Source organism: Simochromis diagramma, unplaced genomic scaffold, assembly GCF_900408965.1.
Source record: "Simochromis diagramma unplaced genomic scaffold, fSimDia1.1 OVJJ01000024.1, whole genome shotgun sequence".
Taxonomy (NCBI): domain Eukaryota; kingdom Metazoa; phylum Chordata; class Actinopteri; order Cichliformes; family Cichlidae; genus Simochromis; species Simochromis diagramma.
In genome coordinates, this window is record NW_024387332.1 from 2,624,996 (window position 1) to 2,641,341 (window position 16,346).

At 40.1% G+C, this 16,346-nt stretch overlaps 1 protein-coding gene across 2 annotated transcripts in view; it reads right to left on the bottom strand.

Moving 5' to 3' along the window:
* The window catches only part of bcas3 (BCAS3 microtubule associated cell migration factor), a 323,554-nt gene that overhangs the window by 28,252 nt on the left and 278,956 nt on the right, over nucleotides 1–16,346 (bottom strand). For both annotated transcript variants that reach the window (XM_040006481.1, XM_040006480.1), the window contains one exon: nucleotides 577–753. In XM_040006481.1, coding sequence (XP_039862415.1) covers nucleotides 577–753 — 177 coding nt within the window. The remainder of the gene's footprint in view (nucleotides 1–576; nucleotides 754–16,346) is intronic.

Consider the following 16,346-nt stretch of genomic DNA (forward strand, 5'->3'; position numbering starts at 1 on the left):
TACAAAATCACGTAAAATTGCAATGCTCAGAATCATAAAGAATCTCAGTGATAAGAAATATGTCAATTTCTGCCTGCTCATCACAGTGTGTTTACTGGATTTTGACTGTTTTAAACTCAGACTGCTGATTTTTAGAAATATTCTAAGAAAGTCTATTTTACATTCTGCTAACAAGATACAAAATAACACTAAAAAACCTACAGAAACAGGAAAATGACTATTTGAGATGGGATCTTAGTGTTTTAGGACACACTTAAAACACTGAACTTTTCTTAGTGTTAGTCAGACATGATGAGGATAACTGCTTCCAGCTATTTAAGCATCACTTCCTCAGCTGTTCTGACTGGTAGGCACACTAAATGTCATAATCCTGCTTTTATTCTGATTTTTACCTTTTTATTTTCAAACAATATAAATAATTCCCGTTTATGTTAAATGGACAGCAGTAACACATTGTTCTTGTGGCAACATTTAACCTAAGGTGACAATTAAACAGAAAACAGAAAACGAATTAATGCTGATACACGATCCTGTGTGTGCAGCTGTGTTTTCGTGTGTTGTTCATCCTTCGCTTACCTGTGGCAGAGCCTACGATATCCCTAGAGGGGGACTCGGACATGGCGTCAGCCAGTCTCTCTCGCAGGCCTTCGTCGCTCGCATCTGCTGAGCCAACATTGTGCCGTGGCACGCCAAAGCTCTCTGGCCAGCTCCCGCATACCTCCAGCAGGGTTACGCCACGTCCATCAAATGGCCCTGCAAACAAACGCGCAGACAAACGCGGAGTTAAGATTCGCTTGATTACCAAATAGATTAGAAGATAGAACAATAACAGCTGTGCCAGTTGTGTAATGTAATTTGGAGATGTTCTGAGCTGATAAGCACAATGGGGATCCGGCCCCATCGTGACATTTTAAAGCTGTATTTATTTCTGTAATGTAATAAGATGTCATAAAAAGAAACATCGAATCAGACTTGCATCAGCAGATGCACAATATTTGGGATTAGGGAAACATACAAGCCAATTTAAAGCACAGTCCACCTTTGTTCTTTCAGTATAATTATGTACGAATGCTTCGTTGTGTCAAATCTATGTATTATATTATCTTTTCTCCTTTAATATATACATTTTAAAAACAAAATCTAATCGTGAAAATACTGCAGCTCTACTGCAAATGAAAATATTAAAACATGTTGCCATTTTCAGGTATATCACTCACATATCCGTCCTACAGCCAACATAAATGAATCTGTGTTAACCCTGTAGATCAGCTGCTTTTGAGTCACACACACAGAAACTTGTAAGTACAACACAATCTTCATGCCTGTCAAACCAAATTCACACAGGCCGGTGCTGCATCTTAATCTTTCTCCTTTCTGTCTGTTGTATTTTCTGCAATCAGAGAGATCTTGCAGTTTGGAGCCAGAGAGTCTGCAACTTGCTCTGTGTGTGTGTGTGTGTGTGTGTGTGTGTGTGTGTGTGTGTGTGTGTGTGTGTGTGTGTGTGTGTGTGTGTGTGTGTGTGACAACGCAGGCAGCCAAGCAAGCAGGCATGCAGGCAGTCAAACAACTGTTTTATTCTATTAGTGTGTTCATTTGACTAGGTCATCATGCCTGCAAGCAGAGGTGATAAGGGAAGATTTAGCAGTGGTGTTGGTAAGGTGCTCCGGCGACTCATCATGCTAACAAACAAAACAAACACATGACCTCCTGGCTTCAAAGTCAGCTTATCATCATCATCAGTACTGCATATCCGCATCTCTCTCGTTCTTGATGCCCAGAAATATGTTACAGACAGGAGTGTGAAAAAATCTCTGAGTCTAACTAGCTTCATATTATCATTGTGACTGTTTGCTGGTTCAAAATCGTGCGCGAGTGGTGAAATGAACATTCGAGTAGTGAAACATTCAGGGATTAAACAAAAAGTGCATCTAGAGGATGAACTTGGATACTCAGCATAAAGACGAGAAACGCAGCAACTTCAAGGGCTGAAAAATCAAGTTCACGTAAAAGTGTCACTGCAGTTCCTCTAATGGCCACTTGGGGCTCCCTCCAAAAGTGAGGCAATCTCAGAGATTTACAGAATCAAAAAGCATGTTCGCACCTCATAACAGAAAATGTTCTCTATGTTTAAATCCCTCTAATAACTGTATTTGGGGTTTTTTTTAAAGCTGAACTAAGGATTTTGTAAAGCCACAATGAGGTGGGAAAATAATTTAAGACTACCCTACAAAGAGCACTACAGAAATTACTAGAGATGGCTATAAATGACAACATGAACTCCAGCTGTACTGCCCCTCAAACAGGATTTAAAAGACATGAAGATCTATTCAGTTTTGCAGTTTTTCCACTGTCCTTTCGAGCTACAGAGGACCAAAATTACCTAAAAAACTGAACGAGATTGATATTTATTTTAACAGGTAGAAAGTGAACTTCCTAACTGCTGAGCTTTGAATCAGTCACATACATAAGAAATGTGTTGGTGGTGGCAGGTTAGACTTTTGGTCTGAGCTTAGTATCTGTTAAGGCCACGTGGAGACTCCAACAAATCGCTTTGTCAAGCTTCATCACAGCTTCTACAAACTTTAGTGCATAACAGTTCATCCACCCAAAGTCTGTCCAAATGTTGAACTGGTAACACACACACACACACACACACACACACACCATATGATCAGTGCTTACACAGATCCTGCCATTTTACACAATCCCTGATTCCAGCAACTGCTACAGTATAAATAAATATTGGTATCTCATTTTTTAAAGGAGTTATTGCACATTTTTTGTTTTTGACAAAAAAAACATCTAAAATGTTACTGAGTTAAAAAAAAATCAAAACACCCCACACAAGAAACACAGGGAACTTTGTACAATCATGCTGTAAATTCACATTTCTTCTTCTAGTTCAGCACTAGATCATTACATTCGCCTCAGAGGATTAATAAAATAAGTTCAGTAAATTAAGTGAAACTTTAATGAGCTCCTTGGAGAAATCTGCGTGAAATTTAGAGAACTCATGACACTAAAGGCTTCGTGACTTGAAATACCCCTGACCTTTGTCTGTTCAATATTAACACAAAGAAATCCTTTGGGTTAATAAATTTGCTGAACAAATCTAAAAAGATGAATGCTGCTTCACACTTCTTCTACACACTCTGATTTAGACAAGTGGACACATACAGGGAGGTTTCTTAGTGGTCTTGTGGGTATCAGGAAAACCCCAATGAGACACAGACAGGATGGGATCAAAGGAAAAAGTGAAGACCAGGACAGAAGAGATCTTTGTTTTCTTGGAAAGATTAACATCCAATCCGTGCGTCCAGGCTTCAAGTACAGAAGAAACAGATGGATATAGATAGACGATCACTGGTAAATATGAAAACGAGGCTACTAGATAAGACCGATATGTTAACACAAGCAGCTTCTGGAGAGGGTAAATAAATTCAATCAATTGTTTGTTTACCTGCTAATGCCACAATTTGTTACACTCAATTGAAAGAAGTGCAACCAAAGATTAAAATTCATATCACGTTATCATCATTGACCCCATAAAGCCACCAGACTTGTGTGAACATCTTAGGAAAAAATGATCTAATGAAAGCGTAACCGTTTGGCAATCCCATGGTCAGCTGGTGATTTTAGTGAGTTGTATCTTTAGAAGCAATGAGGCACACTTTGCTCTGCAACACTAAGCTCTTTACAACTACAAAATTCAATTCAGCCTTTACAAAGACACACTCACAACCCAGTTATCCAGCATCAAATCCAGCAATGTGCAAAGCATAATAACATCTCACCTCTATTGCAAAACACAGGCTTTTACAAAGGTTTTAAAGTAAGGCTCGGGGGAGCTTCGGGAGAATCTGTGCAAAACGATCCATCGGTACAACACGCATAAACACACAAGCCGCTGCTGAAGTGAAGTTATCAGGAAGCTAAGCCGCCGTGTGTGTGTGTCTGATTGTATGCTTTTGCTCAGTGTTATCAGAGCAGGGAGAACGGAGGCTCGTGTAACCTCTCGCCTCAGCATTAGCACCTGTCACTGGCCTACAGCGGAGCTGAGATCTGCCAGGCCTCAGGATGCACATGCACACTCAACCACACATGCACACAGACGCACACAACAAACATGCAGCGTACTTTAGGTTTTTGCAAATTTGTCACACTTAAATGTTTTCAGATTACCAAAAAATGTTGTATTTTATTTTTTATATGAAGTGTGACAAACACGCAAAAAACTAAGAAATCAGGAAGGGAGCAATACAGGAGTACATAGCCGTCTGCTTCCTGATAGCAAGTGAGCCAGGCAGATCAAAGGTTTTGACTGGTGTGGCTTTTCTGGATGATAAGAGCATGGCAGAAGGTTAGGAGGAGCTTTGGGTTTATCAGGGCAGGCTTTGACCAATATCGGTATTTGAAGGCCAATAGCTTTAGGCTGAAACGACCAATGATAGATGGCAGAGAAGCTCAGAAGGTATACATCTCTTCAACAGTATCAGCAGACCTGTTTTTCTTTTTTGGGAGAAAACTATTTGCGTCTGCTTCTTACGAATGGTAAAGTTCCCTCATCCTCTCTTTGTGTAAAAATGTAACATTCAATTATAGCTAATATGAGGCTTTACTGCTAAGACAAATTTGTTCCGTCATAATATACAGTTATTTCAGTGCAACATTTCCTGTTTCCCTGTCAACTAAAAAGTAGACTGTATTTTCTGCTAAAAAGACTGTAACTCTGAAAATGACCCCTTTCCCTTCACTAAATGCACGTGTTAAAGCCTCACGTGAGCCTAAGAATGCATTGTTTCCACAAAACGGACTGTGGATTTTGTCCATCATCACACTGACCACATCACTGTACTCAAAAACTTTTTAAATGCACACATGGGAATGCAACTGGTCATTTTTTTGAAAGAAAATCTTAAACCATTTATATTATAGTTATTCTCTCCTTTAGTTTTCGGCTTCGGCTGTCCACATTAGGTTATCACTACTGCTCTAGATCACTAAGGTCACTGACACTAAAGAAAACAAGCAATGGCTCAACATTAGCTCACGTTACCTAATTAGCTCTCATGTTTCCCGTTGACAGTGAAGAATTTCTTAACTTTCACCCCTAAATGATAATTATTGACTAATTTGTGCTAAAAAAGCAAAACTGTCTATACTTTCGCGCACTTTCATCCTGATCTGTGCAAACACTGGCAGAGTTCTAACTTTGTTGTTTTAATGAAGTAATACTGTGCATACCGTCTTTATTTCAAATGCAAATTTAATTAATACAACTTTATCTTTTCACTGTGTTTTTATAAGCAGCACAAGCATCAGCATGTTTTTATTGACCTCTGACCTCCATTTTTTAATTTCTGCCTGTAAATCTTTGGAAATGAAAAGATGATTCAGTGGCTGGAGGAAGATTGTTGTTGTTCACTCATGATGTTAAACCCAGCAGGATTAAAAGCCACTCTCCACCCAGCTGTTAGCCCTCACATACTGGCCCTACTTATCCCTCCAGTCAGTGCTACTTTACTTAAAGATTTAATCATGCTGCAACAGCATGCGTGCACGTCACAGTCACCTCTCAAAGAGATACGCCAGAATGAGTGCTTTAAAATATTACTGTAGACAGTCAAACTGAGGATGTTTACTGAGATTAGATGCAGCAAAACAAAAACAAATTAATTTTAAGCTTTTAATGTCCACCAAGTCTCCAGTTATCAGTTTAGGGTAGGGGAAGGTTCACATCTACCCCTTTATGTGGATTTTTTTTTTTTTACCTATCTAAATCAGGGGTGTCAAACTTGCGGCCCAGGGGCCACTTGCAGCCCGCGTCACCCCTACTTGCGGCCCATACATCGACGTGAAGAAATATAATGCAGTTTGTCCCTTGAAGTGACTTTTTTTGTTTGTTGTCCAGAGTTATGTTAAAATAAGTTCTTTAAAAAGCCAAAAATGATTGAATATGGAGACGATATGAGCAGAGAGCACAAACATGCTGAGGGATCGGCTGTGTTAGTCCACTGACAGAGTCACAAATAAACAATAATGTCTGCAGTTTGATTTGGTTAAATATGAACAAAATGATAACAGACGTGCTGCCACGTGTGAGGACAGAAAGAGAGGACCAGTGTGTTTATTTGGTCGTTCGATGAAAGGCTTCAGTTAGTTTAAATCTGCGTTCGCAGTTTTGTCTTCTTATACAATAGTTCAAATCTAAAACAAACAAACAAAACACGGCATTTTGGTAAATATTTGTGGGTGTTTTTTTGTTTGTTTTGTACTACTTGAAAACTAAAGTGGGCCTCCGGTGAGATGGCCACAGCAATGGCCCACAGCTCATTTAAGTTTGAGACTCCTGATCTAAATGGAAATCACATAACAAAACTAATCCTGTTTTTAGTTTCACTAAAGTAAAAAAGGGAAAGAAAAATAAAACAAAATAAATAAACTGTCTGTTGTTTTCAGATTAAATTGTGCAGGTATGGAAAAAAGGCTCAGGGTAAAAGAATTGCTATGGCTGGATGACAATAACCAATCAGAGTAGAGCAGCCCTATAGCCGGTCATATCTATTACCAATGTTTTTACTACTGCGGGTGCTATGTAAAGAAATGAGAATAGTAATCTATATCTTAACCTAATTGTCTTGTTGTAAATGATTCTTATTTGCAAGCCATCGCACTTTGCAGTAAATCTAATCTGGTGGCTTTTCCACACTTTGTGTCAGGCACCAAAAACATCTTTAACTGTGAACCCAGTTTACAAATGAACTCGCCCTTTAAAGAAGAAACAATACTGAAAACATGTCCTCATTTAAAGGTTATGAAGCTTAAGTGAGTCTCACATGGTTGAACTCCAGTCACACGTACACGCACAGACATGCAAACACACACACAAATGTATAATGTCCTGAGTGCTCATGCCACTGTTTCTGGGTTACCTGTGCAGTAAAGGGCCTAATGCCTAGTTAGCGCTAATTCAATTAGGCTTTACTGCAAGGGGGCTGGTTGAACTAATTCCTTTATTATGGTGCTGTATAATATGTAACAGTGTGAGTGTGTGTGTGAGATTCAGTGGTGGTACTGAGAATTCAGACACTGGGAAAACACACACAGTCTGTTACCTACAAACAGATCATAAATCAGCTCTGCTGGGATGTACGTTCAGTTATATATTTATGAGGCACATGTCTAGAATCTAATGTTATTCAATACCACGGCTATGCGGCAAATCCTGTTTTTGTCTTAGGACGGCCAGTATCTGGTGAGACTGGGTCAGAAGTGTCACTTCAAACGACGGTCATTTACAACAGCAGGTATGATTTTGGAGCACATTTCATTGGGAGGTTTTATCTTCACTTTCTCTTAATTGCTGCACAAACTGGTGACAAAAAAGGAACGAATCAAACAAAATTTGATTAATTTTACTCAAATCTCATTTTCTACTGACTCCATAGTACAATTTTGGAAATAGCCTGGATTTGATACTGAAAAGACATTTCATGCACACAAACTGATTGAAACACAGCTTGAATGCAAAGGTTTAACAAAGGTGCCCTATACCTTGGATTAACTGGTAAAGCCATTCATCCAGTCACCTATTTTAGCTGTCAAAAGTAACTGGACAAACTAGCCCATTATCAGAAAACATTTAACAAGTTTGATACAGACTGTTTTCTTTATATGATCAACATTTGGAAGCATTATGTTTTTATTGCTGAGCTGAGTTGTAATTGGATTTTTTGAAACAGGGCTGCTGCAAATTAAAACATTAATTTATACCCAAATACAGCATCATTTACATTCTATGGCTCTAACTTGGCCAAAACCCACTTTTAATAAACTATCACCCATACATTCTGGGATGACTATGCTGTGAACACATACTGACATCCCTTTGGGCTGTGTGTCTGTGCGCCTACCAGAGAAAGACTGAGAGAGGGTCACTGATATCCTCGGGGAGACACAAAGTGCTAGCTAGCTGGCAGAGTAGGTTTGTGGTGCAGGGTTAGTGTTAATGGAGATGTAAGCTCACAGGATTAGCACCCACCCATAGGTAGGTAATATGGGAGTGCGTGCGTGTGTTCTTGACAGGCAAGGTCTTTCTTTCATTACATTAAGGCCAGTGCTTCTAAATCATTTACTCCCTTTTACTCCCTTTGCAGTCTCAGTGGTGTCAGCTAAGTGTTAGTAATCTCCATCAATACCACGGTCTGCCTTAAGGCACTTTACTCACTGCTACACACACACACACACACACACACACACACACGTATATACGAAAACATACAGTATTCAGACGTGAGGATGCATTAACCTGTATGTAGTTAATTGAGTCCACTGAATACCCGACACACACACACTCTCTCGTTCTCTCTCGCACACACACATGCACACACACATGCACACACTACCACCCACTAAGTTAATTTGAGGTGTTCCAAATTAGACGCCACTTCTTTGCTCAGTATGAGGTTTTAAGTAATCTATGGTGTCCTTCTTGGCATCATCTCCTCCCATGTTCACATGCGACCAAACAGAGGTTTCCTTGAAGCCCAAGTCTGACCTACAACTGATCAAAAGTTGTAATAATAACGTTTGTTGCAGATTTCTGTCAAATGTCAGCCTGAGACCCAAACGACTGAAATGTTTATACAGCATGCAGTGCCATATTTATTGTAGGGTTCTGGATACTTTTAAATCCAAAACCAGATTATGAGGATAGTTACAGTTACAGTTCAAGAGATCACAGATACTGTTTAGACAGCCAATCAGAATTATAGTTAGAAACTTCCAAAAATATGCCTTTGCATTGGTGAAACAAAATCTGATTTTGAGAACATGTGGCACAAGACAATGACAAGTACGAAACAAATCTTTTCAGGGTTCAAATATGAGGCCACAAACAGGAAGCAGCGGCAAACAGTCAGATGTTTATGTGCGACTTGCACAAACAGAAACACGAACGCTCAAGTGGGACATGAAATAGATTTATGTGGCAGATAAAATTTGGAGTATATTTCTGACTCACGCCTACTGCAGATTTAAAGAGCCAAGGAAGAGGAAAATAATTGTGCTGATAGAGAACAGCTGACTGTGATTAGGGGACTTACTGTACTGACATGCTTGTTTGGCACATATAGAGTAAAAATAGCACCGCTTTCTTTTTTGCCAACCTGTTGGAAAGAGCTTTGTGTCCAAATCGGGCAGGCAGTCGGTCATGCTGCATGGCTTGTGCCTAGGTCTTTTAAAGGTTCTGCTGCGCTGATGATTGTTGCAGGAAAAGATGGCGTGGAGGTGAAACGAGTAGTAAAATTAAGGTTGCCTGAGTAAAATGTCTTGATGCAGCCTCAATCGTCCATCCTCGGAAGATTTGAGCAAGAATTCTGAACTGTATCGCTGCTGCTGTGACACGTCTTTCCGAGTGTTGTTTACTTCCTGTGATTATTCAACCGCCATGCTGCCGAGTTCCAATTCTAAGATGTCAGTGTCGTCCTAACTGTGTCACAATCAATCATGCTTTTCCTTGGCATATGTTGTTATTCATTTTATGTCCTTGAAGAGGTGCAAAATTTAATAAGAAAATGTAAAACACAACATTTCACTTCATGGAAAGGGTACGGGTAAACTTCTGCTTCTACATGAAACAGTACACACAGTGTAGTGAAAAAGTATTTGTCCTGATTTTTTTTTAATATTTACCACACTTCTATGTTTCATATCATTAAGAAAATGTTAATATTAGACAAAGTTCTCATCTTTTAGGAACCATTTGAATTTTCTTTTTAGCCCAAAATGAGGATTATGATAATGTGAAGCGCACCTGTGCATGTTCAGACAGAAGTACCTTGTGAGTGCCGTGCCTTGCCTATGATACACCACATCGGTTTAAAGCCAGGTCTGTCTTGGAAATGAGATTTTTAATCTCAATGAGATTTTTTACCTGGATAAATAAAGGACTAATAAAAAAGCGCAACTTCTCTTCCTTCTGAAACCATCTGAATTTTGTCTCTAGCACAAATAGTAATGGAGTTAGGGTAAATTACAAAATGCTTGTAAAATCGACGGGTCAACAGGTCCTTGGTAAATACAGGGTTACGGTGATGCCACAGCATCTCAGACTTCAGTCCAGACTTTTGATCAGTTCACTCTGAAACCTTCATTTTGTTTTTTGTTTTGTTTTGTTTCCAATACATTAGTTTAATTAAAATGTTCATTTTCTTATTCTTGAAAGAAGAAAGCAGTAGCTTAATTTGGCAGCAACATAGCGAATATAAATCAGCCTAAAGGAAGTATTATTTGTTGTACCACAGATTTCTTTCTGTTTAAAGGGAGTTTTTCCTTGTCAGGTGCGTACTTCTAGGGAGTTGTGTGATTGTTGGGGGTTTCTCTGGGGTTTTCTTTCTAATAGTGTAAAGTACCTGAATTGAATTCAATTAAGGATTAAAAGTGTGCACCGTTATGTTCTCTCAAAAATCAGCAAAATTAAGTTGGCGATTAACATGCCAAACTTAACTAATGCTGAGTTATAAGTAAAACAAATGGTGATTATTGTAAAATATTTAATTCTGATGAAAAAATGAGAGCTCTATGCTGTGGAACTATTGGCATGCCATGCTTAATTTGTCTATTAAAATAAAAAGTCTGCAATCAAATCTGGCAAAAGACCATTATGATTTCAATAAAGACACTTTAACACAGGGGTGGGCAACTCCAGGCCTCGAAGGCCGGTGTCCCTGCAGGTTTTAGATGTGTCCTTGAACCAACACAGCTGATTTAAATGGCTAAATTAGCTCTTGCAGTTCTCCAGAGGCCTGGTAACGAACTAATCATGTGATTCAGGTGTGTTGACCCAAGGTGAGATCTAAAACCTGCAGGACACCGGCCCTCGGGGCCTGGAATTGCCCACCCCTGCTTTAACAGCTAATTAATTGCTACTCTGGTTGGTTGTATAGTGCCCATATTGTGTGCTGAAACTTTACTTCATTGTCTTTTGTCTAAATGACATTTTACTTGTCTAATTCATTAACTAATGATCTGCATGATAGCACATCATTAAAATCTGAGCAGGTATTAGGTCGATTGAAATGACGCTCTATCGTACTGACATCATTTTTGTGATTTAAAACAAAAAAGAAACATTATTAGAAATGTTTTATCAGTTCTTGAAACTACACTGCAGATAAACAAACAACCAAAGTCATCATTTTGCCTCACTCAGCGTCATCGCAGAGCCAGTACAAAGCATCTTTCATCTGGTCAGAGACGTGGCGCCCACACAACTAAAATTCCCTTCTGGGCGCTAGACATTGTTTTCCATCAAACCAAAACAAAGATTGGGGAGTGTACACTTCACAGTGCTAGCATGGCCAGCTAATTGATTTCAGGCTGGATCGTGTTGCTGTGTAATGGAGCAGGCTAACGTGATGATGAAGCTGGGATGGTCATGGTGATGACTTTCACAGGGGCTCCAGCCTCATTTGTTTGTTTGACAGGCTGCAGGGTTGTGTGTGTGCGGGTGTGTTTCTCCATTTGGCATAAAGAATATGGATTAAGCTGTAGAGGTGACAGATGATATGTTTACAGGAGAATGTTTGCTTTCTGCACGATATTCAATTACAGGGTTTGTGTGTGTCACCGCCTGTGTGTGTAAGTGTATGTGACTATAAGTGTGTGTGCATGCCCAGTCATTTGTGTGTTACAGACTGTGTGTGAAAGGGTCACAGGCCTTTATCAATCACACAGAATTTGTTCACTTCCTTCCTCGCCGTCATTCTTTCGCCTTGATTCTAATATTTTTTCTGGGAAGTAGTCCAATCCAAATATAAACTAGTGTTATCCACTGTTTACTGGAGATGCAATGCAGCACAAATAAATACCCTTAGTGTTATTTACAAAACTGACTTACTCATACACAATCCACCCCCTCCTCCAACCTCCATAACTGGGTAGAAATACAGCATAGTGTTCTATGATGCCACAATAGGTCCCCATAAGAAATTAAAAAGAGGCAGTGGTCATTTATTCAAAAGCCCGAAATGAAAAACTGTGGCATTTAGTAGGCACTCAGACAGAAAACAGCTCTGTATTAAAACAACACAAAGGGCTGGATTGGTGCAAGCAAACTGTTTAGGGCTGCAGTAAGAAAAAAAAGTGAAATAGGATCCAGGAAAGCCAATTTGAGTAGAAGATATATAAGTCTGAAAGGCCTATCAGATAGCAGCACATTGCACAGCTGTTTAGATCACTATTAGACACAATGTTACACTTTTGGAATGTTGTTACAGTGACAGTAACTGTAACCTTTGGTAGGTTGATTACACAGCAAACAGCAGAAATATTGTGTTCCTGTTAAAGTCAAAGTAAGCTACCACGAATGTGGACTTTTCACTGGATGATCCAGTACGTGGCCGTATGATGTGCCACTGTGACCAGGCTCTAATTTTTTTCAACTGATGTTTCACTTTGTAGCAAATGTTATACCCTAATATGAGCTAATCGTCTAGCTTGTACTTGAATGTTGTTATTACTTAAGTAATCCATATTAGATGAAAAGCTTTGTTAATGGCAGTGCATTTAACTCACTTCTTTTGGAAGTATCCCACACGCGTCGTTTAGCTTCATACATTCACATACATTTATGCATAGTTTTCTAGGGATTCAACTTTTGTGCTTGAGGAAGATTCAAGTTAGTGTGCACATTTCCTTTAATATAGACTGTGTATTATAGTGTCTGTAATAAAGTGTTGTGATCAGTGGTACTGAAGTCTAGAGGAATCAGCACAAAGAGGAGTCCACTGTCTGAGGCCATAAAAAGATGATTAGTAACATTCACTAGCGCAGCGATGAGCTCCTAATCCTGACTGAAACTCTTCAGGTAAACCATTCCTCTGCAAATGGTCCTAAAGCTTATAGAAAACATCTATTTAAAGAATCCTGAAATAAAAGAAATCTATAATCTATAATTGATTAAGACCACACGGCAGAGTTGAATATGTCAAGATTTTTGTTGGGAGTGACCAGGATGGACCGGAACAGAAATGAATAACACAGCTCAGGCAACAGGTACAGGTCGAGTTATGTGGTTTGAAGACAAGGTTATAGAGGGAAGGCTTAGATGGTTTCCACAGGTGTAGATGAAGGCTAGTGGATATAGTTGAAAAAGGAACGTTAAAGACAGAGGTGCCAGGTAGGAGGAAAAAGAGGAAGACCACTGATTACGTTTATGGATCAGAGAGGACATGGACAGGGTGAATGTGACAAAAGAGGACACTAGTGATCCACTACGGGAACCCCAGAAGAGAATAAATAAAGAAGAAAAATGAGCATGTTTTTCAATAAATGGAAAAAACAACTTTTCACATTTCTGTTTGAACCAAATGTCAAAGTTGTTGAGACCCCTGACAGAGCTCTCTTTTCAAGAAGTTTTTCTCAGGTAGGAATGTAATCCTATATTCATTGTTGGGGATATGTGTGCTCCTAAATTTGGATCAAATCAGCCTAAACACAGCATTATTCCTGTGTATTATTTTTGTGCATATATGCAATAAAAAAGAACAGAAATAAAATGCAGAGTGAAGTTCAAACCCTGGCTCCCTTCTCACCTCCACACAGCGGGCCAATCGCCGCTTGAAGTGGGGGTGATTGTTGGACTTTTGGTTTCTGAAAGCAACATGTCAGGGGACGGGGGTTTCCAAAGTTATATGACTAGCTGACAAGTGGTTCTGATTGAGTACACTGTATTATGAAGGTTCTCTAACCTCAACCAAGTGTTTTTTGGTGCCTAAACCAAACTTTGATGAGGGAGCCCGCAGTTTGTTTTCTGTTGACTTGCTTCTGCTCTGGATGACAGGCTGGACAGAGGCGTGGTGGTGCATGCTTTGGCGTGCGGTCTGAATACTAGAGATGAATACTGTACTTTGCTTGGCTTCCTCTCAGGGGGGTAAACGAAGAGGATTCCCAGCACCAAAGCCACAGCCCTGTGTTCCTGGAAATCCTCCACAATCCCATTTGATCTTAACGCCCTGCCTCGCCTAATGTGTCCCTAAGCTGGCCTTATCACACAACAGAGAGGGCCAGAGGGGATGGACTGAGACATGTATAGCTGCTTTGCTTGCAGGTGAAGGCTTGCTTCTATAGCACCTTTTCTCTAAAATCCAGCATCTAAGTAGTTTTACAAAAATATCATGCATCGTGTACTCCATCCTGTTTTACAAAGCATGGCAAGCAACACAAGACTTAGGAGTGACAAAATGACAGAAACGAGGTTGTGGACAGAAGGAGAGAGTGAGAGAACCAGCTCAGGTGGCGAGAAAACATTATGAAACAGGCAGCTGTACTCCACGAGCCTCTTCATTCTAAGGGAATAAATCCTCCATTATCGTGACTCTCTCCTGGGTCTAAAAGCAAGCATCTTACAGAGAATTAATCATATTGTAGAGTGAGGAGAGGGCAGACCATTTCATTTCCTCATCAAGTTTGGGGAGAATTGTATTGGAAGCCAAGCAGCCGCCTGGGAATGGCCTCTTCTACTCTCCCTCTAATTTCTTTGTTTTGCCTGTTCTATTTTTTTACTACTCTTTGCTCATCTCCCATCTGCTCCAATGTCTCTGTGACTTTCTGTTGGTGCTTTCGTCACCCCATGCAGTCAAATGTCAAGCATCATGTCTGGGAACATTTTGACACAGTGTCACTGCACATCAGTGAGTCCAAATGTGAATTTAGTCAATGATAATTACATCAACGGTGCATTTCAAGGCCCAGGATATGATGTAGGAGAATCAACTTGGTTCCTAACTTATTGCAAACTTAGTCAGTGCTATGATTAATGGGCATATGTAAAGATAGCAGAATATCAGGAAGGATGGTAATAACATTTCTGCTCATTGTACAGCTTACTAGTTAACTTGGCAAAGACTGTCAAGTCCAGCAAGGTCTGTGGTGTGAATCTGTGTAGAAACTTAAAAGTGGCAAGAGAATGTGGTTCTTTGCAAGAAGTTGTTGGGCTATGTAAATAACATGGAAATAATTAGACTAGAGCTGAAAGATTAAAATTCAGAAGTGTGTGTGTGTGTGTGCGCGCGCACGTGCATCCAACCCCATTGCGAGGCAAGGTTCCCCAGGCCTCTAAACAAGCATCATAAATTTACCCTCCACTTACCTGCAGTAAAAATGTCAGAAGCAACACTTTTATTGGGCTGCACACACACACACACACACACACACACACACACACACACACACACACACACACACACACACACATACACACACACGCGCACACATGCACGCAGAACTTGGTTAAAAACACTAAATACACACATACACACACACGCACAGAACTTGGTTAGGAACACTAAATACACACACACACGCACGCACACACACACACACACACACACACACACACACAGAACTTGGTTAGGAACACTAAATACACACACACACGCACGCACACACACACACGCACACGCACACACACACACAGAACTTGGTTAAAAACACTAAATACACACATACACACACACGCACACACACACACACAGAACTTGGTTAGGAACACTAAATACACACACACACGCACGCACACACACACACACACACACACACACACACACACACACACACACACACACACAGAACTTGGTTAAAAACACTAAATACACACACACACACACGCACGCACACACACACACGCACGCACACACACACACAGAACTTGGTTAAAAACACTAAATACACACACACACACACACACACACACAGAACTTGGTTAGGAACACTAAATACACACACACACACACACACACACACGCACACACACACACACACACACACAGAACTTGGTTAAAAACACTAAATACACACACACACACACGCACACACACACACACACACACACACACACAGAACTTGGTTAGGAACACTAAATACACACACACACACACACACACACAGAACTTGGTTAAAAACACTAAATACACACACACACACACACACACACACACACACAGAACTTGGTTAAAAACACTAAATACACACACACACACACACACACACACAGAACTTGGTTAAAAACACTAAATACACACACACACACACACACACACACACACACACACACACACACACACACACACACACACACACACACACACACACACACACACACACACACACACACACACACAGAACTTGGTTAAAAACACTAAATACACACACACACACACGTTAAATACACACAACAAAGGTTTTTAACTCAGTGTCTATCTTGCCTTATTCTGCTGCAGTTAAAGAATATTTACATTGATATTGACATGAAATGTTGGAGGGAGGCAGGGACTCCATGCTAACCA